The sequence below is a fragment of the Olea europaea genome, unplaced genomic scaffold, assembly GCF_002742605.1.
Source record: "Olea europaea var. sylvestris unplaced genomic scaffold, O_europaea_v1 scaffold293, whole genome shotgun sequence".
Taxonomy (NCBI): Eukaryota; Viridiplantae; Streptophyta; class Magnoliopsida; order Lamiales; family Oleaceae; genus Olea; species Olea europaea.
Genome location: NW_019247890.1, coordinates 287166 through 314602, shown reverse-complemented (window position 1 = coordinate 314602; position 27437 = coordinate 287166). Strand labels below are relative to the sequence as shown.

At 34.7% G+C, this 27437-nt stretch overlaps 3 protein-coding genes across 3 annotated transcripts; 1 reads left to right on the top strand and 2 right to left on the bottom strand.

Moving 5' to 3' along the window:
• Positions 1-7710: 7710 nt before the first annotated feature.
• Positions 7711-8950, bottom strand: LOC111384517 (DNA polymerase delta subunit 4). Its single transcript, XM_023008797.1, has 2 exons — positions 8668-8950; positions 7711-8117 (listed from the first exon to the last, which is right to left on the bottom strand). The coding sequence occupies exons 1-2, from the start codon at positions 8852-8854 to the stop codon at positions 7924-7926; spliced, it is 381 nt and encodes a 126-aa protein (XP_022864565.1). The 5' UTR covers positions 8855-8950; the 3' UTR covers positions 7711-7923.
• Positions 8951-10677: 1727 nt separating this feature from the next.
• On the top strand, positions 10678-11585 carry LOC111384518. Its single transcript, XM_023008798.1, has one exon. It carries the CDS (start codon positions 10791-10793, stop codon positions 11343-11345), a length of 555 nt encoding a protein of 184 aa, XP_022864566.1. The 5' UTR covers positions 10678-10790; the 3' UTR covers positions 11346-11585.
• Positions 11586-12047: 462 nt separating this feature from the next.
• On the bottom strand, positions 12048-20641 carry LOC111384493 (chromatin assembly factor 1 subunit FAS1-like). Its single transcript, XM_023008773.1, has 12 exons — positions 19683-20641; positions 18791-18890; positions 16279-16426; positions 16078-16201; positions 15625-15992; positions 15215-15532; positions 14405-14486; positions 14199-14336; positions 13498-13914; positions 13209-13346; positions 12576-12621; positions 12048-12466 (listed from the first exon to the last, which is right to left on the bottom strand). The coding sequence occupies exons 1-12, from the start codon at positions 20175-20177 to the stop codon at positions 12303-12305; spliced, it is 2538 nt and encodes an 845-aa protein (XP_022864541.1). The 5' UTR covers positions 20178-20641; the 3' UTR covers positions 12048-12302.
• Positions 20642-27437: the final 6796 nt, after the last annotated feature.

The following is a 27437-nucleotide window of genomic DNA, read 5'->3' as shown; positions in this document are numbered from 1 at the left end:
CTATTACAAGACGAGGTCGTTGTATCTTGGGAGATGAGTGCTGCAATACCGTCAGTACCAGTGCGAGGCATTATCGTTTTAAGGAGAAAGAGTCGAACTCTTGCCTCGACCATTCAAAACCATCCAAACGTCGTTACTCTGCTCAAATATATATTCACGGTGACACTATTATTTGGCAATATCCTTCAACAAATGCCACTCAAAGTTATCGAGTAAGGATCTTGCAAAATAACTAAGCATTTGCTCCATCCTGTCCATGAATTCCAAAAAAAGAATGTGACACCCAAGTCCTGAAATTCGAGTGCCATAATAATGTATCAAAATTTTAAAAAAATAACAAAGAGAATATTTAAGAAAACATTTAATTGAAACTCATTCCACGAATTAAGATTGAAAGAGCCATAAAACAACTTGTTTTCAATAACTTGTTCAAGAGTACTTATAAACAGTGGCGGACGCAAAAAATTTTAGTTAGAGGACACAATCAAACTCTGTACAAATCGAATATTTTGTTCCTGATTTTTGAATGATTTATACTCGACCCGAGAAAATGCAAATTTACATTTAAAAAACATTTCTTCATTAATATTTTGTTCATAATTTTCATTCATTTGATTTCGAGGATTCATTTTATTAATATTTTGCTCATCACAATAAAATATTATGTTTAGAAAATTTATAGTTTATTTAATACAAATAATCAATTCAAATGATTGAAATGAAAAACATATAACCAATATTCAATCAAATAAATACAGTTCATTAAATATACGTTAAATTGGATAAATCAGTTCAGACAGATTCTATGTACACAAATAGGATAGGAGAAAATGTAAATTTAAGTTCTAATTAATTGAAAATTTGATTGGAAAGTGAAAATTTGTAGAAAAATTATAGACATTTTCAAAAAATTAGAAGGGTTAACATTGATTTATATTTCAATCGATATCAAACATGACTTATCCACACACACACACACACACACACACACACACACACACACAAAAGACCAATAGTTGGGGGGTCACGTGACCCCACCCCCGGGTCCGCCCATGCTTATAAAAAATATTAATTTGAAAGGAAAGCTTAAAGAAAACTCTCAAACTTATTTCCTCCACTGCGGCCAAGTTAAAACTTCGAATTTTCCGATGCCTAATTACCTGGAAAGGCAAAAACTTACTGGTGGAAAAATTCTCAATAAGCATATATGTGTTCCTGAATTACTAATCATATAACTCATAAAATTGTAAAACTTCATAAAAGAGACACGAAAACTATACCGAATTTAGGTGGTATGAGTTTTACATACGTAGCACTACTAGAACTTCAGTCCAAAACTTGGAACATACATATGGACCTACATACATATTTTTCGAATTATAACAAAACGTATATATTTATCGTTGTGTGGGAGAAAAATAAAAGCAATCAAAGAAATTAACTTGTTAGATTTCCACTCTAAAGTCTCTTGAATAGCCTGCGTGCTGAAGATCTTTTGTAGTGTGAAATGTGTGCGTGTGAAGGGCGTGTTGAGAGAAAAAAAAATGTGATGTGTAAATTTTTTGAAAATCATGTATCTATTTATAATACTTTGATGATGCATTTGATAAGTTCGATAACTTATTCAAATAAAGTTAAATTAATAAAGATAATAATATCCAACATAATTTGTGATAAAGTTGAATACTCAAATGATCATAATAATATCCAACAAAATTTAAACAAAAATTTATTTATTTAACTTTATCACAAAATTTGAGAGGTTCTATCGCTTTAGTATTCAAATATTTGTACTTTAATCCCTAAAATATTAACCAATAATTAGGTCCCTACACTATCATATCCGTGTATAAGGTCCTAAGTTCGAATATAACAACTAATTTCGAGGTTCGAGGTGTCACAATTTACCAATTTTAGAATAAATTTCATCCTCGAAATTTTACCTTGAAATTCATCGAAGAGTTGTGGATATTTGGCTCACATCTCGCTCTCTCTCCCCCGCCCCTCCCCCCCCTTAAGTTGCCTCCTCAACTGAGTGATTGCGTCATTGTACTTTCACTAAAGGAAATACTTTATGCTCGAGTGTTTGAAATTTCTAATTAATAATCCTTATTTTCACTTTCTTGTAGCTCAAATCCAGCTGCAATTCAATGGACTAATTTTGACCACATGGCTCATATCATAGACATACTTTCTAAGCATTGACACATGAAAAATATCATGCACTGTTGAAAGTTCTGGTGGTAAAGTCAACTGATATGCAACATTAACAATAAACCGCAAGATTTCAAACGAGCCAATAAATCTTGATCACAAATTATCCTTCTTGTCAAAACGTAGTACTCTTTTCGTCGGTGCAACTTTGAGGAATACTTTGTCATCTACTATAAACTCTAGATTTTTTTTCTTCTGTCTGCATAACTCTTCTGTCTACCCTTGGGTCATTTTTATACTAGCTTGAATTTTCTCAATAGCTTACATTGTCTGTTCTATGATCTCTGGACCAAAATTTTTCGCTCTCCAACCTCATCCCTAGTGAACTAGTGATCTATATGGTGTCATGCCAATAGAGAAATCGTTGTGGTGTTTGTCTGGGTTAATAAAACTGGGCAATCGTAGTGAAGTTTGTTTGGGTTGAGAAATCATAGTGTTTGATTTGTTGGTTTATAAACTGAGCTCGATCTTTGCACGAATCGAAAGTTCTTGGTGTATTTCCACAAAACCCCAATCTACCATTTGGAAGATCTACCTTCTAGCATACATAAAATCACGCTTGACTACAACTTTATATAACACTCATAAATTCGTATTTGATTTACACGTTACAACTGTTGTATGTTTGGGTGTTCTTTTCAAGAACCACTCTGTTCCATCCCCTGGTCCCATGTTATTCCAGACATGAGATCTTGAATAAGGGTAGTTATGAGCTTCTCTAGCGCATATATATCTCTTTTTGGATCCTTATAACTTAAATTTTTACTCCTAGAAACATCCTGATTTTAGCTCTCGGTTGATCAGCCCTTCTTGATGGGAATTTTTGATCCATTCTACTATTGGTGTGGAGAAAAATGGCACAATGATGTTGGGCTGGATTCTTTAAATTGATGGGCTTGTGGGTCGGATCCTTAAATGATGAATTGGTGTTGATTTGTTTCTTGGCCACAAACGTGTTGCTGAAACACGACTTCTCTTAAATAAGAATGATGCACCTGAACTTGTCAAGTGTCGCCTTCTGCACCGTTGGATGGACGACCTTCTAGTGCCTTTGATATTAATTTGGCACTAGGTTTTAAGATGCCGGACTTTTCACTTTCTTTTGTCTCTTGAACTCTCTCTGGATTCTTCGTTTTCTCTCCTCTGCACTTTGAAATTAAGCCCTTGTTTATGAGATAATTTCCAACCGTTTTGTATAGATCTTGAGTGATTTGTATAGGCTTATTTATGTCATTCTTAGGTGAATGATGTTCTGTATTGTGAGGCTTATTTTGGGAGAAATCTTGCGTGATTTTGGCCGAGTGCTGTTGTAAAATTTTATCTCACAAGTGGACGGATCATAACAAGTAGTAAAGTGAACCTTTTGAGTTCGGATTATTGTTCCCACGAGAACTATATTTTAATACTCAATTTATTATTTCTAACTTCTATTTGACGAAAATAAATGAGAACAATGATTAAAAGTGGTTTTTATTCTAACTACTTAAAAGTTCGTGAGTGCAACTGAAAATGAGTGAGAATTCAAATAATAAATGGATATTGGGGCGGAACAACTTCCCTTATTGGTCTCCTTTACTTCTAATATCAAGATTCATAAAATCTAAAATAATATTCAGTCGAATTCTTCTACGGTATTCAATTTATCCTTCTCGAGTTCTCATTGAATCTATTTAAATAATTCAATTTCATATCTGTATGTGAATCAACATTATTTAAATGAAATAATAGTTCTATGAATTCATATAGGACCGTAACAATTAATATAGGTATCTCTACACGTTATATTAATTTATCGAATTTTAATATGTGATATAAACAAGAATCCGCATCTCTAAGCAATTATTGTTTACGAAATCATTGAATAATTGACCAGAAAATTCAAAGCATTGAGAATATGATTAAAATCCACACGTGTAATTATAACGAACAAAAATCTCAAATAAAAGAAATAAAAGTTCCCAAATCAATTACATTGTTCGCCCTAAAATCAGATTAACTACTCATAGTAATGAAAGAAAAACAAGAAGTTATTATGGAAGACATCACCGAGTTTTGAATAAGAATGTAGAATAAGAAAAAAATCTTGCATCAATATCTTCTTCCCCTTCCAATTTATGCTTCAACCCCTGAATTGCTTGCTGTTTTGTTCTCTTGAATTCTTCTCTTTTGATTCTCCAATTATGTTATCTTGCCTCTCAATGTGTGAAGAATCCTCCAAAAGTGTGAGAAATATGTATTTATAGGTGTCTCCTCCGTTTGTGTAGAAAATAGGATTTTTATGGATTCCAAAAAAGGCCCAAAAATGCGCCATAAACAATCCCGGCGCAGCGCCCAAGCACTACGCATGCTTAGACGCTGATGGCAGCGCCTGGTTGCTGTCATCAATTCGATCGCACTGCACAACTTTCAGTTTTTTCGTCATAATTTTTTCTCCTGATATTCGATCGAGGCGATTCAAGATAAGCTGGAAAGCTAACTCAAAAAGCCACAATTTTTCTTCAAATACCATTTTCAAATTCGATCATTTACTATGTCAAAAATAAGTCTCAATATAAGTTTAAAAACGATGCATACATTTCTTCGGTTGAAACTTGATGTGTGATCAAAATTTGATTATATTTCATCCCTTTGATATCTTTATTTATTCAATTGACTTCGAGAACTCTTGAATCTTCATTGTGAGGTCCGACACAACTTTTGAATATTTGCACTTTAGTCCCTAAACTTTGGGTTTCTTACAACTTAGCCCATTTTCTCCAATTCTGGCAACTTTTGCTTATTTCCTTCAATTTCTTGTATCGTCATTAAATTTTTCCTATTCAACACGAATTGCAATAATTTAGACCATAATTCATCCGAAAAACAACTAAATATCATCATTTTAAAGTTTTAAATAAGTGTATAAAATAAACTTATCAAGTACCATGGAGCTTGTACTGGACCGTTCTTTTGATTCCATTGATATAGTTATATCCTTCTGGTCACGGTTGCTCAAAAGGGGATTAAGAATTCCAGTACTGAACCTCTTGCCTTGGAGCAAAAATTATCGCGTTCCTTTACTTTTCTTTCTGTTTTCTGCTTTATTTTTCATATTTTGTTGAGTTTTAAAAGTGGCTAATATTTGAATTACTCGTAACAATTGGGAACTGTCTTTTCCCCTCTAAGCTTGGCAACAAATTCATGCGGTTGTCCGTGGCAAATGAAGGCTTCAACTTCTTCCTTCAGATCCTTACGTTCACCTGTCTCTATGCCCGGCTAATCTACGATATTGACAGTACTTCCTCTGGTGAAGGTAGGATAAGTTCTTCCTTGGTTGCAGTGTCTTTTATCATTTGTCTCCTTTCGCCATTCTCTTTGGGCTGGACTTTTTGGATTTCCATTTTTTCCTTGTGATTCGTATCGATGCCTTTAGCACTTATCTGTTTCTAAGCTCTATTGAAAAATATATGGTAAAATTATGGTTTGGTTCTGGTGAATGGACCACCAGAACTTTATATTGACCCAGAGATTGGAAAGGATGGCCATTAAGGTATGATAATTCGAGACATGTCCATCTCCCCGATGTGCTTTTTGAACCTGTTGAGATAGCTTTGAGAGAGTCTTCCTTCCTTGCTTGATACTAATGAGGCGCTCAATTGGTGTGGACCGAGCTCTAGAAACCATAGAGCCGCCATTCTAGCTTCGAATGGACGTTTAGGTCAGCTTCTTAAACGTAGTCATTTGTGCGTCGTCCACCCTAATCAAGAAGCATCTTCAAAAATTTACGAGAATTTCGAACGTAATTGCTTCTTGTTCTAGAATGGTTCAAACTCCTTCATCCTTGGTTTAACTTCTTTGAAACAGTTGCAAAGCAAAAATGTTTAGGAAAGGTGATTTTTGTGTTGGAACTTTGGATGACTCTTACAAGTAGAGGTCCTCCTTACTTCAAACTTTTGATATTAGAGTGACATGGCACTTCCCAATTCAACTTGAAAGAATTTGTAGAAAAGAAAATAAGTTTTTTGAGTTCTAAACCAGAGTTTCAACATTATTAGAATCTCTCTTAAAACTTTACTACAATAATGAAAACTGGCCCCCTGTGTTAGGGGCCAATTGGCTATCACAGGGGTAAACGAATGCCACCTTTAGTCACATCATGTTAAAAGTATTTTTTCTTTATCTTCGACTTGAAACCTACTGAGTGCTTTCTCTTCTCATTCTATTGTTGAGATAATTACTATGGCATAAGCCAATCCCAATCTCTATTTGAAACGAAAACCCTAACATAAATATAATCAAGCATATGAATAACAAGGATTCACAAACAAAATATTTCATCTGAGTACATTTAAACCACGAGAATCTCAATATATAATGAACACGTACAAAAATCCAAGCAATTAAATTGACTGGAATATTGAATTATTGAAAGCAAATTTTGAAGTAATGAATGGAATTTTCTAAGAAAGAATTGAATGGCTACAAGAGCTTGTTTGGGTTCATTGTTAATTATTGAATTTATAATGCGATAAAAATGAGTGACGAACAAGTATGTCATAATTGTGAATCTCAAAAAAAAAAAATAAAAAGGGATAAAAATTAAAGTTTGACTTGACTAATACATTATAACATACTTATAATAAAACACAAGACAAATAAAACAGACATGGGCATGTTCTAAAGCACCTTGGATAACCATTCGCTAATTGACCGTGCGCACCCATTAAGGCTAGTCCTCATTATGTATTTGTTACTGATGATTGGAAGTGAACATTCAGTCTGTTACTTTGTCCAAAAAGGCACCCTACAGTAGATCATGTTGGTTCAATTTGAGATGGAAGAACAAAAAAAGAATAGTATTGATCCTGGATTCAAGCCTTCTTACACGAAAGGGGAGAAATCAACTGATTCCTTTTTCAAATAAGAAAAACATAAAAACAGAGTACCATAAGAAATAAAGTGCAGATTGCCAGTTGGTGAATCTTCCAAAATCAAAGCACTTACTAGAACTGCTCTCAATGTATCTAGTTTGGGTGTCAAGTTTCCATGTCACAAATTGCTCACACCTCTTCTATTCCTCTTCCTTGCAATTACAACTGATAAATAGCAAATGAAGTGTTGGATTTTTATTTTTTTTTGCTTCATATTGGCTATTTTCCTAGTGGCGCATCCAATACGCACACAATAGACATTTCAGGCAGTACCCACGTCATATAATACAACAAAAAAACACTTATATAAAGTAATTTACTTTTGCATGATGCTTCTCTAATCATTTCACTAATAGACCTGCTAAGCTTCTCCTAGGGACCATGCCTAAGGTGATCAGGTCAGATCTAAAGGGAATGAACTGCAAGTTCAAACTCACTGGGTATCAAATGGAGGAAGCTGCTAGAACACAAGGTAACTGATAAAAAAATGAGGGATACACATGACCAAATAATATGAATGTGCCCTGTCTTCAAACTCTCGTTCATAAATAATTTCGATTCCTAACAAATTACTGCCCTCATCCACTAAGATAAACAAATGAAGCAATTTCATTCAAGAGAGTAAAATAAAATAAAACAGAGCAAAGCAAAGCAACAAGAGTGACCATAGAGCAGCAAGAGGCTGCACATATCTCAACTAGTGATAAAACAGAACGATACATCCACGTTGATACATGATAGCTTAAAAAATAGTAGAAGAGCTACAGGTAAATAAACTGCAAATAAACGAGAGCATGACCTAAATGCAACCATCCCACAAGCATTGAGCGTTAACCTTTTCTGCTCTCAAGAGACGCTCAACGTCTTTTGGAGGGTTCAAGCCCAAGGCTTTAGCACGCTCCCATCGATCCAATCTGGTCATCCCAAGGCATGGTCCATATGCCATGCTCATATCAAATTGTCTCAGAATCTCCTCTTTGCTATCATAATCATCTGTGAAATTTTAATATCGTATTAGATAGCTATTTAATTTTCGAGCAAAAACCTGCTGTTAAACAAGTGCAACTAAGATGGTCGAGGTCTGGAAACAGAATATCGTTAGATGTTGACGAGTGTTCACACAAAACTGTCGAAACATATAATAGAAAGGATAACAAACAAATAACCTTGGAAATTGAGAAATCAACACTTAGCTAATATATGTAGGGAAACCACTCTGCTTGTGATTTTAGGCATGGCGATTTGAGTTAACTCAGTTCTGGCACAACTTCATAAAATTTTTTATTCAAGTATTAACATCCAATAAATTGATGAGCTTTGATTAGAAAAATAATAACAAAAGTCCAAATAAACACATACATCGATTGTGACTAAATTTCTTTTACATGCCAAGTCTCGTAATACGCAATAAGTAATTTTTGTGCATTTCAAAACTTAATCATGTGATTTAGCCCTAAAACTGTTCACCACGCGTCGTTTAACTATCCGACGCGTTATCGGGATATAATATGGTTCATAAAGGAGGATAATAGAATGGCTCAACCTTGGAGATCGAGAGCACCATGGGAGATGAGAGCCGGAGGCTGAACTTGATCGGTCCCGACGGAGGCGGAGTTCTTTGACTTTTTAAACGACGTCGCTTTGTTCGCTTTCGATTTTCCAACACCCCTTCCGCCGGCGGTCTTCTTCTTTTGCCTGAAGAAACCCTTCATGTCCGACGATGAGGCCATTGTTTTTCTCTCTTCCTCTGCTTTCAGATTTTAAATTTCGAATTTTGAATTTGAACGTGTACTTTCGATAGATAAAGAGCACCGAGTCGGTGTTCTCTCTCCAGTACTTTCCATTCAATTCTTTATGGTTTCAATATACTTTGGGTATTTGGCCCAATAAGCAAGTCCTTACATATGTTCCACATTTGGGTAATTGGCCCGACAGGGCAACTTACAAAAATACCCTTAAAATTATGGATGTTTTGAAAAATCATATGAAAAGTTTTTCGAAAGTAAAAAATATTATGTAAAATTAAGAGTCATTTTTTACACAATCCTTTTTAACGGTCCCGTTTTCACATGAAAATCATATGATTTTTTTTTTTTTTAGAAAAATCAAGAATGTTTTGAAAAATCATATGTTCATCTCCCTTTTTAACAGTCCTATTTTCACGTTTTATTTACCATTTATTGAACTCTAACTTGCACTTGATGACAACAAAGGTTGAGACCCTAGTATGACTTTGGGCTGAACTGAACTAGATCCCAAAATAATAATAACCGACCTAAGACAAGTCAATAAATGACCTTCTCATGAATGTGGTAAATAGTAAGTTTATTAGTGAATGACAATTGTACTCTGTAGCTTAGAAATTATTATTATTGTATCTCTAATTCTTCCCTAAAAATATAGAGCTTTAATTTTCATTATAATACACACAATTCCATTAATTTCTCCATGAAGGGTATTCATTTTTTTGAAAGTATATCTTAACATACTATTTTTAAAAATGTGTTTTAATTCTTTATTTTATTTTTTGAAAAAGTAATTTTGAAGCTTGGCCAAGCCAAACATGCTCTAAGTTGAGCCCCAACTATTTTTTTTTTAATCTTTAAATTAAAACTCTTTATTTCTAATATTCGTTTGCAATCATATTTACATAATAAAATATTTTGTATGTAAATTCAAAACTTTTTGTTTACTTTTAAATACACATTCTTTAAAAACTCACTATTCAAAACATCATTTTTCTTCAATTTCTCTTTATAATGGCCATCAGATAGTGGTTTAATAGGCATTGTTAGTTTAAATTATTATTTTTTTATGAAATTCATTTTTAACCATATATTCTCACAATATAATATTTTAAATGTAAATTTACAAATTTTCACTATTATTTAACCACATATTATCTAAAAGTTACTATTCTAAAACTCATTTTTCCCAAAATACTCTTCTAATGGGCATAAAATAGAACTCCAAATAGAAAATTCACGTTCCAAAAAGCATTCTATCTCAATTTGTCACTTCAAATAGAAAATACAAATAGAGATCCAAATCAAGAAAAATAATTTATTTAGCAGATTTTATGGGCTTGTTCGAGCCACATTATTTTCAAAAAAATACATTTTTCAACAGTGATTTGACATAATTTCAATCACACATTTTTCAATAAAATAATATTACACGCAGATTTAAAACTTTTTCTTTCGATCCCAAGGGGTGCAGATTCATAATAGGCATATAGATTCACGTCAATTCAGATTAATATTTAGGTATAGATATTACCTCTTTTTTTATTTTTTATTTTTTCCATTGATATGACATGAATAATTCATTTTTTTCCTAGAATGTGACTCAAACATGGGCTACACTGGTTGAAAATATGAATTATTTTTATTAAAATTGTAAAAAATATTAAAGGAAAAAGGCAGCTGGATAATGAGTACCAGGTAGCCGTTACACCCTCCAGTGTTTTCACAACGGTTTTATTTCTTCTCAAAATCAGACCTAAAATATGACCGTTGCAGCTTCTTCCACACTATAAACCATCTGCTCTTCCTCTCTAATCAGCATCAAATCTCCTCGTTTCTTTTTCACGAAGAAAATCAAATCCCAGTTGCCAGAAATCCCCAAAAACTTCATAAATCTTGCTCAGATTTAGTTCAAATAAAAATGGGTTTGTCCATTGACACCTCCTCCTCCAATGAATCCCATCCCAAAACTCACAAGGTGTTCATATTAAGCAACTATCTTCTTCTAGGTGCAGCTTCCAGTTGCATTTTCTTGACCCTCTCCCTCCGTCTCATCCCATCGCTTTGCGGGTTTCTCTTGATCCTCCTCCAAATCATCACCATTGGGGGTGCCATTTCTGGCTGCACCGCAGCCAATGCTGCCAGGGGTGCCACCAAGTGGTATGGAGCTCACATGGTAGCAACTGTCCTGACCGCAATATTCCAAGGGTCTATATCTGTACTGATCTTCACAAGGCCCTCGGATTTTCTTAGAAATCTTAAGTCCTATGTGAGAGAAGAGAATGGTGTGGTGATCTTGAAATTGGCAGGTGGATTGTGCGTTCTGATTTTCTTTCTAGAGTGGGTGGTTTTGACTCTGGCATTCTTCTTGAAATACTATGCTTATGTTGAGAGAGAGGGAGCTAATTCTCAGTCTATGAGGAGTGCCAAGGTTCAAAATGAGGAGAATCCATATCCTTTTCAAGTCAAATTTTAATCAAATCTTGGTGGAGCTTGTTGTATTTGGGGTAGTATATATGACTCTGATTAGCGATTAATCATCGCTTTAAGTATTCTTTTAGTTTGTTGGTTCTTTAATTTGATGGGATTTGTTGCTGTTATTATTGTATTGGGAAACTTGTAATACTGCACTGTTTAGCTGTGATTCACATGACTTGTTCAATCGGATTTCTTGTATTGCCATAGCACTTCGCTGATTATTGCTGGCTTTGCCACATATTCCCATTTTCGTAATCAAGGTATTACAACCTTTCCTTCGAATTGGCCATGCAAACTATATCAAAACTTGACATAAGAGATTCAATTTGATTTTGAAATCAGTTGGGAGTGTACTTTTCTTTGGACATCCTTCTTTCCAAATCAATTTAAAGGATAAGAAATTCTCCTAAAAGTTGTAGTTACAATTGATAACTAAACGAGTAAAGATACCAGTTGTAACCGTTAATATGACCCCAAGGTGGCTCAAAATTGGCTGCAAAACCACAAAGGTAACATTCCCATTTGGTGTAATGTGTAAAAAAGAAAAAGAAAATTATCCATTATGAATTACACACAAAAGATAGAATGTCAAATATGGTGACTTGATCTGATGAATAACGATCATATTTTTCATTTTAATGGACAAATAATGAAAAACAAACGAGGGTATTTTGCCTTCTATGGAAAAACACGCCCAAGGTAAGAAATTGCAGGGAATAAGTTTGTCATAAATAAAAAATAAAAATAAAAAAATTGGCCACTAAGGGCTTTCAAAAGTGAAACAGCGACAACAGCCAACAGAAATTCAGCAGCAAAATCAAAGCCCAGTCAGCATCAGACTTGCAACATTTTATCACCAGATGTTATTTGCTAAAACTTGTAAATCTGCCATACAAAAGGTATTTTTCAATTATATCACACAGGCCAAAAGGAGGAGAAAGAAATCCCAAGAGGATTATTGATTCTCGGCAGTGCTATCCTGCTGTGGTTGTATGGCAGCTGCGGCTTTGTGGGATGATTGTGGGGAAGTTTCATTCAGGTTGTTAGTCTTTCCAGATGGAGGCAGACATCTTTTCGAGAAGAATTTAGCAATGCTTGTTGTTTTCCCGAAACTCTTCTCTGCAAATGAACATGGGAAGTAATTCTCTCAATATCAAGTACAACAAATGGCTATCACTAATAGCAGAAATAATGAGTACATGTCAAGTTACCAAGGTAATAGCTATACCTGGCGATACAGACAAACCGAGCTCGACTAGAATTTCTTTCTTAACCTGCCTCATGATAAAAGAGTTACCAGCAAGTTTCAGCGCAGTCTCAGCAAACAATCACTAAAAAGAAACTGAAGACCCAACCTCACTTCCTCAAGTGATGGATAGGCCACCATAAGCAATTAATAAAGCTAGAATAAGACAATAATATTCAGGCTGGTTCATGAAGTTAATCAGGGGCAGAATCAAGTGCCAGACAACCAAACTGCAATGGTCGACACTAACAATATTAGATTAAATAGTTTGATCAGCATAGAGATAATTTGAATACATCCTTGAATAAGCCTTTTGTAACTAAATATGTGGATTTGCTGAGATTTTGAGCAATAACAGAACTTATCTCCCTTTACAATGAAAAGTTTCCTTCTCAAATATGAAGATTCAATTTATGAACAGGAGATTTCGCATATCAGCAAGGACTACATTTTACCAGCTAGGTGCTAGGTGATGAAAGCCATACAGAAAATGAATGACGTGTTCTTTTTGAATATGAAGATTCAATTCAAGAAAAAGAGAGCTCACACATTGACAGGGATTACATTTTACCAGCTAGATGATGAAAGTTGTACACAAAATGAACTTTAAGTTACCTGCCAACAATTATTAGAGAACTCAGATATTTCTCGCACTTTATTCCTTAATTGAGATTTTGGGACAGCTGGGAATTTACTCTGTAAGGACTCCAACACCTTGCCTAGACTCTGTGAGCATGATTGGATTATAGATACCTGCAAAATTTAGACAATTTTCAAGTGTGTGAATTAAGCTTGAAGACAGTGTTGGGTTATTACATCATGAAGCATATAAATCAGGTTAGCCACAAGGTTCCCACAAACAAAACTGCATGGGAGTGTCTACTCCACAATAAAATGAACTTACAATTTGAGGCAAATCTGAGTTCAAGATAGCTGCAGCACTTGCCACTGGAGTTGAGCTTGACTTGCTATTTGAAGGAGAAGCTTCTTGATCCTCAAGTACTGTGTCATTACAAATTGATATCTCTATTGGGGGACAACCTGGGTAAGGACGAATACTCAGAGATTGCAAACACTTTTGTTCAAACTTCTGTGCATCAGTGAGCCCTTCGGCCTGTAAAATAATAGCCTTTTCATGCATAAGATTCAATACGATCAAGGGTTGGTTTTTTCGAAGTGCATGCTCTGTCAAATTACTCAGATACTTCTGTTGTCGAAGCAAGATATAGAATTCCTCATTCTGCCCAGCTGGTTCAGAATCAGGGAGGTTTCTTATCTCCTCAACCAATTCATCAGAATCCATTTCATCATCCTGTACGCCCTGCATGGCACAATGAAGACCAATAAACTTGTTGACCACAAATCAATATCTCCAAATAATTGAAAAAAATATATTTTAGTTCGTATTTTTTCACCTATCCTCCCTCTGCCACCAACTCCCACCCTTGGCAGAAAATTCATTTCAATAAAAAGCCCAATAATGGAATAAAAAAAGAGGTAAAAATATAAATTGTAAACATGCACACTCAAGAAGAAACACATATATATCATTCGTACTCAAGATAAACTGAGAATTCAATTTACAGGGCAACTATAATATGGTACCTCATTCTCCGAGAGATATCCATCAGGCACAAAAAAACCATCTTCACTTTCATCCTCTTCATCACCTCTTGAATGGGCTTCCGCAGTTTCATCTTCATCATCCTTGTCGCAATCTGACAGGCTTTCACCAGGCTCCTCCTATTCAATCGAATCTTAGTTGCCAATATCTTTTACTATTAATCACATTTACAGCAAAGTTGGCATACCTCTTCCCACTCCTCATCACTATCAATTTCATAGTCTATGTCGGGATCCTTCACAAATGGGTGACGCGCTCCAACAATTTGACTGGAGATGCACAAACACAAGCAATCAGAGTTACAATAATATATTCCAAATCGGTGAGACATCACTTCTAGATAATCTTCTTGTACCTTCACAGGCACCATGTCACCTGACTTTTTCTTCAGTGCAACATTAAGATCATTTTTATTTTCTATCAATTTAGGCTAACAGAGTTATAATTCAACTGCATATCATGCAGGGACCATTTAGTCGTTGTATCCAAGTATCACTTCATAATGATTGTCATACCATGATACTTGTCAAGTGTCAACAGAAAGATAGCAAGGTCAGTGCCTCAATTAGTCTTAACCAAAATAACATCATCAAATAGCTTAGTAGGAGAAGATGACAGCCTTTCAAGTCAATAAAGTAACTGGGTATAGCCCCAAGAAAAAATTTACACGTCATTCCTTAAAAGCTAGGCTATTCAATGTGGCGATCTTCTCTAGTACCACATTACCAGTAAAATGCCCCATGCTTAATTGTTCTAGAACACAGTATAGATAGGCAGGACTCAATATTCAAACCTCAACTTCACATATTAAAACCAAGGATATCCTACACTCACTGATAATATCACTATCGAAGCCTCCAAATTTCTAATTAAAATTCAAGACATAGAAGCCTTCCGTATGCACAAAAAAGATATAACAGAATGATATTATAACAAAACACACTTGCAAATCTATATGCACACTAGTACAACAATATAGTATGACAATTGTTCTCACCTTTTCTTGGACCAAACACCATAAAAGGCTGGCCTATAACTCTTATCAAACTGCAAAAGCTGCCTATTCTTACTACGCTTCTCGAAATTGGGAAGAGTATTAGCATTCGTACAAGATAATCGTCCATCAACATTAGTGTCAACCCACCCATCCACAAGCTTTTCTAGGCTCATATCTTCATCACAGGTAAATTCTCTGTTCGTACTAAGCTTAAGTTCCTTGACCAATTCTGTCTTAGGCTTCTGACGAACTCCCCAATGTATTTTCTTGTTAGAACGAACTGAGTGTCCCAAACAACGCCAAGAATTTAAGTGTGATCTGCAAAAAGAAACCAAGGTAGTGTCTTATACTATCTAAAGCAAGAGTAGTTTACAAGATATCCATGACAAATAGGAAAGGGATGAACCCACTTCCATATATCTTCTGCATCAATTCCTTCACTGACGGTTAGAACAGAGTCCATAGGCACGGTAACTGGTCCAGAAATCCTTTCCACCCTGTTAGGGGATTGATCAGACGTTAACTGTTTGCTCACAGCACCACCATTTTGACAAGTTGAATTAGCTTTGTTCTTTTTGAGAAAGCGTTCCATAAGGGATGTTTGTTTTTGCAGAGCAAGTCGTTTTTTTGACTCAGCTTCTTCCTTCTCCTTGCGCCGCTGTTCTTTCTCTGCTTCCTCTTGCTGCCTTTTCAGCTGTTTCCGCATTTCAGATTCTTCCTTCTCAAGGCGCCTCTCCTCCTTCTCGGCCTCATCTTGTAATCGCTTTAGTTCTTTCTCCTGCAAGGTTGTTGAACTTCAAATTAATGAACCAAGAAAAAGAGATTCACTAGCTGAAACCTGCAAAACTCTCCATCATTCTTACAGTTTGCAACTTTTCCTTATTAAGTTCCCGATCCATCTTTTTCCTCTCTTTCTCTGTCTGACGTTTGCTTTTCTCCATTTGCCTGATCAAAAGCTTTTCTTCTCTCTTGGCTTCTTTCTCGGACCTTCGCCATTATAAATACTGATTAAGTGCATTGCTAAACACCAACATTAGGAAAAAACCTATACCTGGAATACATACACTTCAGCAGCATTTTTCTGGGACATGGTCTGCATCAACAAACGGATATCTGCCTCAGCTAAAACTTTGCCAAGCTTGTCTGAAGCTTTTATCAAATCTTGCCTGTAGCTCTGATGGTCCTCTGATTTTTCCAGTGCAGTTACCATTGCTGAAATGGACTCAAATTGTCAAGTAAAACCACTAAAATGATCACAATATTAAGATTGCTCCACTCAATGAAGTTTCAAAAATGGGCCAACTTGAATGGTTGTACAATTTATTTGAAAGAAAGAGTAAGAAAAGTACCAAGAGAGTAAACTTGCATAAAATTATCGCATATATAACTATTATCAAACAAGATATCTTCTAGCTTTAAATCCTTTGGCCATTCTTTGAGGATGAGATGATGTTCTTTAAAGGTAAAAGATACTAGCTAACAGAAATTAGAACAAGACAAAAGTTTAAATTATTCAAAAACATAGGTTGAACTATCAAGTATTAACATTTAATAGATCCAAATTCAGTATGTGACTTGGCAGTCACCACGAGTTAATGATACTAGGACTGACAGATTAGTAATACATGGTCAAAAATCCCTTGCATGGATCTAGCATTTCTCTCCTCAATAATTCCAACGCCCTTACTTTTAAGTAGCAAAATCACTGGAGTAAACATGATATTCTGAAAAGAACAATATCCTCTCTACAGCTTCCAGAATATCACTTAATTGGTCAGAAACTTTAAGACTTCTTCATATCCACAATACACTTGCGCCCAATTCCGACATTGGACAACTGCCTGAGCAGAAAACTTCTGAATTTATTTTCAAAATCATTAATGAAGATAAAACTGGCAAGGACCTCAAATTTGCACCCATTTCTAGCACACACTTCCATTCTCCCATATAGCTTCTTCCATCAAGGTTGTCTTCAAAAGCATCAGCAATTAACTTCACTAGTCTCTTTGTTTCAATGATAGGACAAAATTAAAAACATTATGTTCACTTATAAAATAAAAGTTTGGTTAATAGTAAATTGAACAAATTTGAGCTCCTGTATAAGTAAGAGAGTATCCTAAAATTTAATAGCACCCATAAATTCACTTCAAAAGGAGGCAGTGCTACGATTATTTCATCCTGTAAATTAAATTCCCCCACACATGATTCAACATATTCTTCTAGCCTCTGGTCCATGGGACATAAAAAGCCATTGGGGACACTAATTAATGTAAAGAACATAAAAACAAAAGTAATATCTATTTTGAATAAAAGTAATATTCATTTTTATTTGCTTATCTCTCTTGGCACTTGCAGTGCATTTTCCTGCTTTGCCAGTTTTCCCATCCATATTAGCCATCTCTGAAAATGAATAACTATTATTAACTTAGTCCACTTTAGCCTTGAATGGAAAATTATTCGTTAAGTCGAAATGCTTCGGAAGATGAAGAAAATCATAAAATTGGCTATAGGAGAATTATTGATTTCATTAAGTCACAATGCTTTAGAAACTTAAAAAATATGACTAAATTGGCCCAAAGACTTTGAGATTGAAATAACTGTTTATGAACAATACTTCCAAACATTTCTAATAAACAAATCTGTGTGTAAAAGCATGATCATTGATTTGTTGTCATTTCTTTTTCAAAAAGCGTTGATTTGACATAAACCATTGCTCTCTTCTCCATCAGAAATGGGTGTTAACCTTAAAAACAATTTCAATTTGTTAAGAGTTCAAAAAATGTTTTTCAGTCTTCAAATTTCCCTTGGCCATCGCCATCACCTCTCTCCCTTCCATTCAACGCAAGTACCTTTCAATTTCACCGCAAACCATATCTTCCTCCTCACACTTCCACCTATATAGTTTTCCTTCATTTGAGTTCATTAATCATTTTTCCTTTCCTTTTCTCGACTTCTTGAAATGGATCTACAGCATCTAAGAAGTGCTGGCTGCTTATCGGCAATGTGTTCAGTTCGAAAAAAATATGAACGAAAGGGGGGACATGCCACCTGGCATTTACAACATGTTGACAACCAATTCGCCAATGCCGGTGGCATGTTGGTGCATCATAGATTTACTCAATACTACATCTTTTTCACATCTTCCTCATTCCAATTTTCATTTAACCATCTTAATCTTGATTATAGATAAACGGTATGCAAACCATTGTTTTATATCTTTGTAGAGGATTTGACAAAGTAGAATAGGAGATGAGGATACAGGTAGCTGTCCCAGACAAGTATACACTGTTCTGTAATTTTGTTTCTTAACCTGTTAAAGTTTATGACAGACCGGTGGACAATATGGCATGTAAATTTAGCTTACGTGCTACATTTCCTAATTTACTTTCCTGCCTCCTTTCAACCTTAGAGCAGCAACCATATTATAAACACTGGCGGTTGGTCCACTAATAATCAGGCTTCAAAGTGTGACTCAAATATATGTAAAACGTATTTACACTAAATCCACAAGGGTACAAACCAATTCAAAATTAAAGCAAGCCGAAAGTTATATGTAGTTGAGCAGTACAGTCTTACCCCAAATAGCAGTAATTCTTTCGTGGATCTTTTTTCGGCAAGTACGCTGAACTTTCAGAGTGGCTCGCATTGATTTTGGTATCAGTTTCAAATCCCTTGTCTATGAAGAACATATATAAACAAGACAAGATTAGCCTCACATACAACCACAGCAGAATACAACATACTAATTGAACAAGAAAAAGTAGGAGTTGATAAACAAAGATAATGGCAATGCAGTAGACAAAAATATGAGACAGCACAACAGAAACAGTAAGAAATAACAATGTTATAGAATAAGGGAGCAATAGTTACAAAGTATATGGGAAGTAGCTTTTACTTATGATTTCCTAATCAATGGGAAAATGCCAAATCAGAAAATAAGCCACACGAATTTGCACATACCAAGTGGAACACTTATGTCGAAGGACAACACAATTCAGAACAGAGCTGGTGTATAAAATCCAATATATAGAATTATATCATAAATGCAACAATTAGTTCACAAAATGCAAAATTTCCAATTTGATGCATATAACTTGACTATTTTAATATAAATATATAACAAAATGCCAAAATGAGACAACTGAAATTCTCCTACCATGTTAACCCATTGTAAAAATAAATAAACCAGAACTCCCATATATTATATATACAACTATACAAGGTACGTGAGTCATGACGAAGCATCATATTCAACCCGAGCACAATCAATTCTATGCTCAACAATCCTTGTCAAAATAAATTTAGGTGCGAAGTATATTAAACATTAATCCAAAAACCGCATCCCCCTCCCCCAAAAGTGACTGCATATCACAAAATCTACTAATTGTGCCCAAATAACATAAGTTAATAACCCTAATCAAACTCAAAGATTTATGGAAACATTTATATAGTAAATTGAGAATTCTACCTCCCAAAACCAGAGGGCAGACTCAGACTCATCCCCCAAAATGTCAGCATCTGCATTGGGCACTCCATAACATAATCTCTGCCCAACTAGAAGCACACTGCTCTTCACACTAGCCTTACTAACACTATCACCATTTCCAATTTTACCCTTAACTTTCTCAAAAATGTCATCCACAAGCTTTGACAAAGGTAGTTCACTCTCTTCCATCAAACATGCAATCAAACCATTTAAAGAGGTGGAAGAAATCCCAATTTTTTCTACATTTTCCAACAACGCCCTTCTTTGTTCGAACACTAAATCTTTGCAGAATTTGATTAAACTCTTGATTTCTTCGAAGAATCCATTGATTTTTGCCAGTTTTTCTTCTGGGCTTGAGGCACATACATATCGATCCCCTCTCTTTCTCTTCAATGCCTTCCTCTTCTGATCTGGGCCATTCGATTTCGAGCTGTTCTCATAAGCGCCGTCAATTATCATCGGTTCAACTTCCGCCATTTCAGCATAAAATTAATCTATATCTATTGAGAAAAAGTAACAAAGACCCTAATGAGAAAATGAAAAACCCTGATCGAAATTATTTTCAAGATTGCTCTCAAACCCAGAAACCCCAGAAACAGCGGCAAATGGAGGATCTTTTTTGGATGAGAAATTCCAGTCCGTTCACTGATTTTCCAAGAAAACCCTAAACGTAAAAAGAAGAAGAGAAATATTACATTATAATCCAGGGAAAAAAGGGATGATCGATGGATGAAAAATAAAAACTTCTTGGAAGTCGAGACGGTGCCGGATTTTTCAGTACTGGAGTGACTCTGTTTTAAGCGATTTTCGATTATGACGTATTATTTATTTATTTCCCGCCTGTGGAGAAAAATATTTGGCTCCAAAGTAAGCGATTTTCATAGTTGGCGCCCAAATTCGATACATTTGTCCGCCATTTTGGTGCTCCAGCCTAAATCCTCAATGCGCTGTCAAAGCCACAGAAAAAGGAAAGAGGTCATAGGAATACTAATCAGTAATTTCCAAATATGATTTTGTGCATTAACTCTGCCTCTAAAAATTCATTTTTTCTTAAACTCATTTTCAATTATATAATTTTTTCAATAATCTAAGCCCCTATTTATTGGTGATTAAAATCTAGCCCTTATTTGTGTCCAATTTTTTTCATCAAAATGTATTTTTGAATAGTAATTTAACTCAATTTTAACTGCACATTTTTCAATAAAATAATATTACACACAATTCCAAAATTTTTCCTTATTATCTAACCACACATTATACATCATAACACTATTATAAAATACATTTCTTTGAAAAAAATGCTCAAACAAGATTTTAATCTAAATCAAAGTCAACAATTAATTTTAAGCACGTATTTTATGGAGTTCACAAATTTTAAACTCCACATTTTATCAACTTGTATACAAATATACTAGAATTTTGATTTTAATCCCCATCAAACAGAAATTAAAACCATGGAAAATCTCATTTTTAACCACATATTTTTCAAAAATAAAAAAATAATAAAAAAAATCACTATTACAATATTTTTAAGAAAAATGGATTTCAAACACACATACTACATAAATAAATTTTGGACGACCTTACTTTTATTGCTTGAAATGAAATAACTGAAATTGTTAATTTATGAAATTTGTGTAAGATGGTATCTATCTTTTAATGCGCTTTTTATTCAAGTTGTTGGTTCAAAAAGTAATTTTTATTAAAATATAATTACCATTCGTTGATCCTTATTTTCCGTACGAATGATGTGGTTAACTGATCCTAATCTTCTCATGTCCACGTAGTTAGTCTCCTGCATACTTGGACAAATCATTAGAACATATAGCTTTCTTCGATGGTGGGTGAGGTGGTCGTGAGCACATTCCGACAGTCAAATCAATCAACTTGTAAGAGTATATATGGGTGTAGGATGAACAAAAGACGTGAGAGACGTTAATCTACGGTCACTGAGGTTTCATAAAATAACAAAGAAAGGGAGAGTAATCTTATGATTGAATGTGTAAAATTGCATTACCTTCAAACTATTAGCACATTGTCTTAAAAAAAGAATTGACCACAACTCCACAAAGTTGGCCTCGTATAGATTAAGTCAAATAGATCATATCACCTTGGACCTCATAATATAACTCTGTTAAGTGTTCACGCCTCGATCAGTTGTAGTAAAGTTTGTATAAGCATCCAAGTGTTGATGCCTTGAACAAGATAACAAATTCATAAATTATCCTAATTAAATTCTTCCTTGCATGATGGATGATCCATCTATGCAAGAGCTTCCTATATGGTAGATGGTGTGTCCATACAGTGCATAATGACATCGGCCTCGAAGATTTCAAGGTGGGCTCTCTTTAGGATACTTCACACCTCTCAGCCAAAGCAACATAAACTTCCTTTCATGGTAGATACTTCACCATGCAAGGGCTTCCTGTATGGTAGATGATGCATTCATGCATGAGCTAATGTTGTCAGTCTTATAGGTTTCAAGAAATGCCCCATTTGGGATTCTTTACACATTTCTTTCCAAAGCGACATAAATTTCCTTGCATGGTGGATGCTTTATCCGTGCAAGGGCTTCTTACATGCCAAATGTTGCATCCACATAGGGAATAATGAATTGAAGATACTTAAGCTGAAATTTATTTTATTGAAGGGAGCTTTAACATAAGCTGAGGAAGATCATCCAATTGCAAAGATAGCCTTGTTCACGGATAATGTTTGCACAAATGTTCTAAATTCCATGGGTGGGGTTGTGTCTTTTTACCCAGGTCATAGGTCTTTTTAATGCAATAGGAGGTGAGCTTCAATTACGAATCATCCCTTATTTCTTCAAAGAAATTGAGATCATACATCATCAACTCATCACTAGTGATTTCATTAAAGTATAGACGATGAGATTAGAGTAATCCCACCTTTATTAGGTTTATAGCCTCAACTCAGTAGGAGCTCAGTAGGCCATAGAGAAAGATTTTTCTCTAGTAACAATTTGTCTTATGGTGCGAATAGCTATAACACTTAAGGGAACAACCTGTGCTCATTTGGGAAAATTAATCCTTTTCTTCAAAGTATATTTGATGGTATTGTTGACGAATTCAACCTGGCCATTTGCTTAAGGGTGTTGACGTATAGAGAAGTATTCTTGATTCCTAGCTCTTTATAGAGTTCTCCGACCTTTTTTGTTATTAAATAATAAGTAAAGAATGTCGAACAATAGATAATATTCTTCTAAAGGGATTTTGAAGTATTGGCTTTGGTGATTTTGGCCAAAGTTTAAGCCTATATTCATTTGGTGAAATAATTAATGGCAACAATTGCATAGCATTTGATGTCTCTTTCTCTTGCCAGTTGACCTATAAGATCAATTTTTTACTTGGCAAAGGGCCAAGCCTAGATGCAATCGTGAGCTCCTTGGATAGTTACTTCTATACGGTTGTAAAGTATTGACATTTATTGCACTTCCGCACAAAATTGAAAGGATAATTCTTTAAAGCAGCCAGTAATATCCTTGCTTAAGAAAGTTTTGTACGAGAACAGGTCATCCACTTTGATTTTTGCATACATTATCACGAACTATTCTGAGGATGTATATTATTTCTTCTCCTCTTATGCATCGAATGAAGGAGGATGAGGAACCTCTCTTATAGAGAAAATCGTCTTGAAGAATGAAGTGTGTTGTTCTTCAAAGCTTATAGGCCTCGTCTTTCTATCAATGAGGATATGATATTTGAGGATGGCTATGAATGGTTACTCCATGATGCCTTCAACCGCACATCATCACATTTCCTTTGGATATGGATGGCTTGAAGAGGTGCTCAATTTGGTACTACTTTGAGTAACTAGAAATATTTGCTATTAGCAAGCTTAGATTATGTACCTGTATGTGCATTTTCTAGGCATGGAATTTAAGCTAGCTCAAACCTTTCAAAAGATGGAAGGAAATCCATAACATGTTTTGGGTATGGCCCGACGATAAAGTAGCCATTACCTTGGCTCATACCTAGTTGGTAGTTACTATTTACAAGTAGCCTCTTCACCTGCATTTTTTGAGCCAATTCGAGACCAACTAGGAGGGCCTCATATTCCGCAGTATTGTTGGAAGCATTAAATTTAAACCTCACTATATGATTAAGTTTATGGCCTTTTGGAATTATTAAGACCATTTCTGTCCTAGAGCTCGCCTCTCTGAAAGAGCCATCGACAAAGAGGTTTCAATTTGGGGGCTTAACGAGTTCCATCGTTACCTATATTTTAGGAATGTTGGCAAATTTCACGACAAAGTCATAGGGGCTTGACCTTAGATGTAGGTTGTTAACTTGAAGACAACGTTAAATTTACTCAGCTCTACAGCCCATTTCATCAACCTACGTGAAGTTTTTGTCATCTGAAGCACATACTTAAATGTAACAAGCATGTATGCTATGGACTTGGAAGTATGACCTCAACTTTTTGAAAGCGATGACGAGGGAGAGGAAGAGCTTCTCAATAGCTGGATGAGGGCATCCGCTTGTAAGAGAGCTTTGCTCACATAGTAGACAGGCAAGTAAATTTCATTTGATATTTTCACAATATGTTGAAAGCCTTGTCCAAATGTTTTAAACGGTATTTAGCTTGAAAGGTTTTCACAAGCATGTCATCAATGTATATTTTCATTGTTTTTCTTATATAATCTGTGAATATTTTGTTTACTAGCTTTGATATGAAGCCCCACATTTTAGCCTAAACAATATTATTTTATAACATTACAATCCTCGATCCAACACAAATGCAGTATATTACTCGTCAGATTCATATACGGTAATTTGGTTATATCTTGAATATACATCCGTAAAGTGTAATAGCTCATCCCGCCATTGCATGCTGATTAATTCTAGAGAATAAGAAACTGTCTTTAGGACAAACTTTATTCAAGTTCTTAAAATTTAGCATGTTTACCATTTTTCATTGCTTTTTGGTATTAGGTCCTGATTATATACCCATAATAGGTATTGATCTTCATGAATAAAGCCACTTTCTAACAACTTATCCACCCTGTTCTTTGATGCCTCATACTTAGTAGTGGTAATGGGCCGAGTCGATTGCACGAGCTCGTGGGCTGAGTCGAGCTTGGGCTCGTGGGCTCATCCAATTTTTTTTTTAAAAGAGTTTTACAAATAAATGTAATAGAAAACACTTATAAAAAAAATAAAAAGTGTTAAAAATTATAAATAATTTAACGTATTGTAATACTTTTTATAAAGTATAAAATATTTATATAATGAAGACGAATTATTTTTTGAAATACATTTACAAAAAATATATTTTTTTATTTCTTTTTAAAATAGATAAAATATAAACCCTCCTCCTTTATTCGGGCTTAGGACTGACTACATCAATTTTAAGTATGCGGAGTTAAAAATTGTACACGAACAACTTGTTGTAATGCGTAAAATTTTTTTAAAAGAAAATTAAATTTAACGACTAAAAAATAAAGAAATTTTGATTAATATAATTAAATCAAATACCACTTACCTGACGACATGTAATTTCAGCGTCTTTATTTTGTAGTCGAAAATTAGCGTCCTGCCAATCATTCACGCACATTAACGCTTCCAAAATATTTTCTTTCAGTCGGCTCCTGATATCAGTCAAAATCCTTTTATCCGCACTAAAAGCAGATTCCGAAACAACAGTGCTAACCGGAGGTGTTAGCAGATCTTTCACAATTGCAGAAACAATTGGCCAACGTCTTTTATACTTTTATCAGAATTCAATTACTTCTTCTGAACTTTTTTTAATTGTTCTGTCTGTTGGCATATTATGATTGAAATAATCAATTAATTCGGTAGGCATCGCATTTTGAGTTTCGATCGATGTTTGATGAGATGCAAATATATACGACATGGCACTAGATGAACACATTGCAGTTGCATCATATCTAAATGTATTAATACCTTAAAATAAATTCATTATTTCGGCATCATCTTTTTTAATTTCAGCAGAAGGAGTAGGTGCAGAGGGTACCCGACTAACATTCGCATCCATTATTTTCGCATATAAATCATACATTCCACTTAATGTTTGTTCTAAATTCTTATAGGTGATAGGTGTATCAAGTATTAAAACTTTATTGATTTGATCAATTACGTATTTAGTTCCTGAAATATTATATTGGGGGTACATTGCGCATGCTAAAAGAAATAACATAGACAGTTCTTCCCAATATTTTCTAAACTTTAATTCCATAGCAATTATAACTTCACTAAAAGTACGATCATTTTTATATTTATGGAATGTTCTTGTAATTATATAAAAGCGTTCAAGCACCATACAGCTTGTGGAAGAATAATAAACGCCGGATAAAATTTTTGTGGTCTCATAAAAAGATGTCAAAAATTGTTTAACTTTCAAAGCTAACATCCAATCGGATTCATTTAATATACCATCGTCATCACTTCTAACATGTCTATTGTTATAAAAGTCAGTTACTAAATTTTCGAAACCTTCACATGACTTTAATAATAAGTAGAGTTCTATCTATGGCCTACGTCACTAACAAATATTTTAGCAGTCGTCACCCTTAGTTCGACACAAAAATCTTCAAATGTCTGTTTTCAATTAGGAAAGATCGTAATCCTTTGAAGTTCATCATTTATATGTTTTAAACCATCTTACACAATTAAATTCAAGATATGACACACACAACGATTATGAAACAAATACCCACTAAAATCAGGTTAAAATGTCCTACACAATTTATCGACGACTACCTTATTAACACTGGCATTATCAAAAGTAAAAGATCGAATTTTAGTCTCGCAATGATATTCTCTAACAATACTGACAATAGCATTATATATATTATTAGCATTGTGAGGAAACTCAATAATTCTAAAAACAATAATTTTCTTATGCATGCACCAAAGTGGATCTATATAGTGTGTTGTTGCAGTTATATATGCTCTTTTATTAATCTCTTCCCATATATCAGAAGTAAAAGATATAACACCCCCATATTGTTGCAAATCCATAATTAATTATTGTTTTGAATTATTGAAATAATTTATTGTATCGGCACGAAGAGTGTTTCGACTTACCCCAACGTACCTCGGTTGTAGATATTCTTTCACGAACGAGACGAAGTGTTGGTTGTCTGCAATAGTCAGAGGCAACTCAGTGGCGTCCACAAATTTTACCATTTCGGTTCGAGTATTGTCCTCCGAATACACCCACGTGTATAAGAGTGAAGTTGTAGAACCGGTGCCTGGACTGCCAAATTGCAATTGTGTTTGACCAACTGGAAGAAGTCCATGTCTGGCCGTACATACTTTGTAGTGCCAGTTGAGATGGGTTGTATCAATTTCTTTTTGCCATGCCAATTTTTGTTGGTATATTTACATACTGCTTTAGATTATGCAAGGCTATCGACGACTTTTCCTGTTGAAATCAACTTAAAGTGATCCCAACATTTTGCTTGTTCTTTGGCCTTTCGCTTTCTCCTCGCATCTGTGATGTTTAATTCAGCATTTTCATCCTCATATTCCGCTTCGAAAATGTTAAGATCATCCAAATCAATTGGATTGTGTCTTCCCCGACCGTGAATGTGAACATCTTCAGGTATCAGTAGGTCATTTAGACCGACAAATTCATTTGGAAATTGACTTTGTGGCGTTCTAGGCGATTCGCCATGATGTGGCCCACATCCTATATCGAACAAGTTTTCAACAAATGAACGTTGATCCATTTGTTTGATTGTCTGTGATG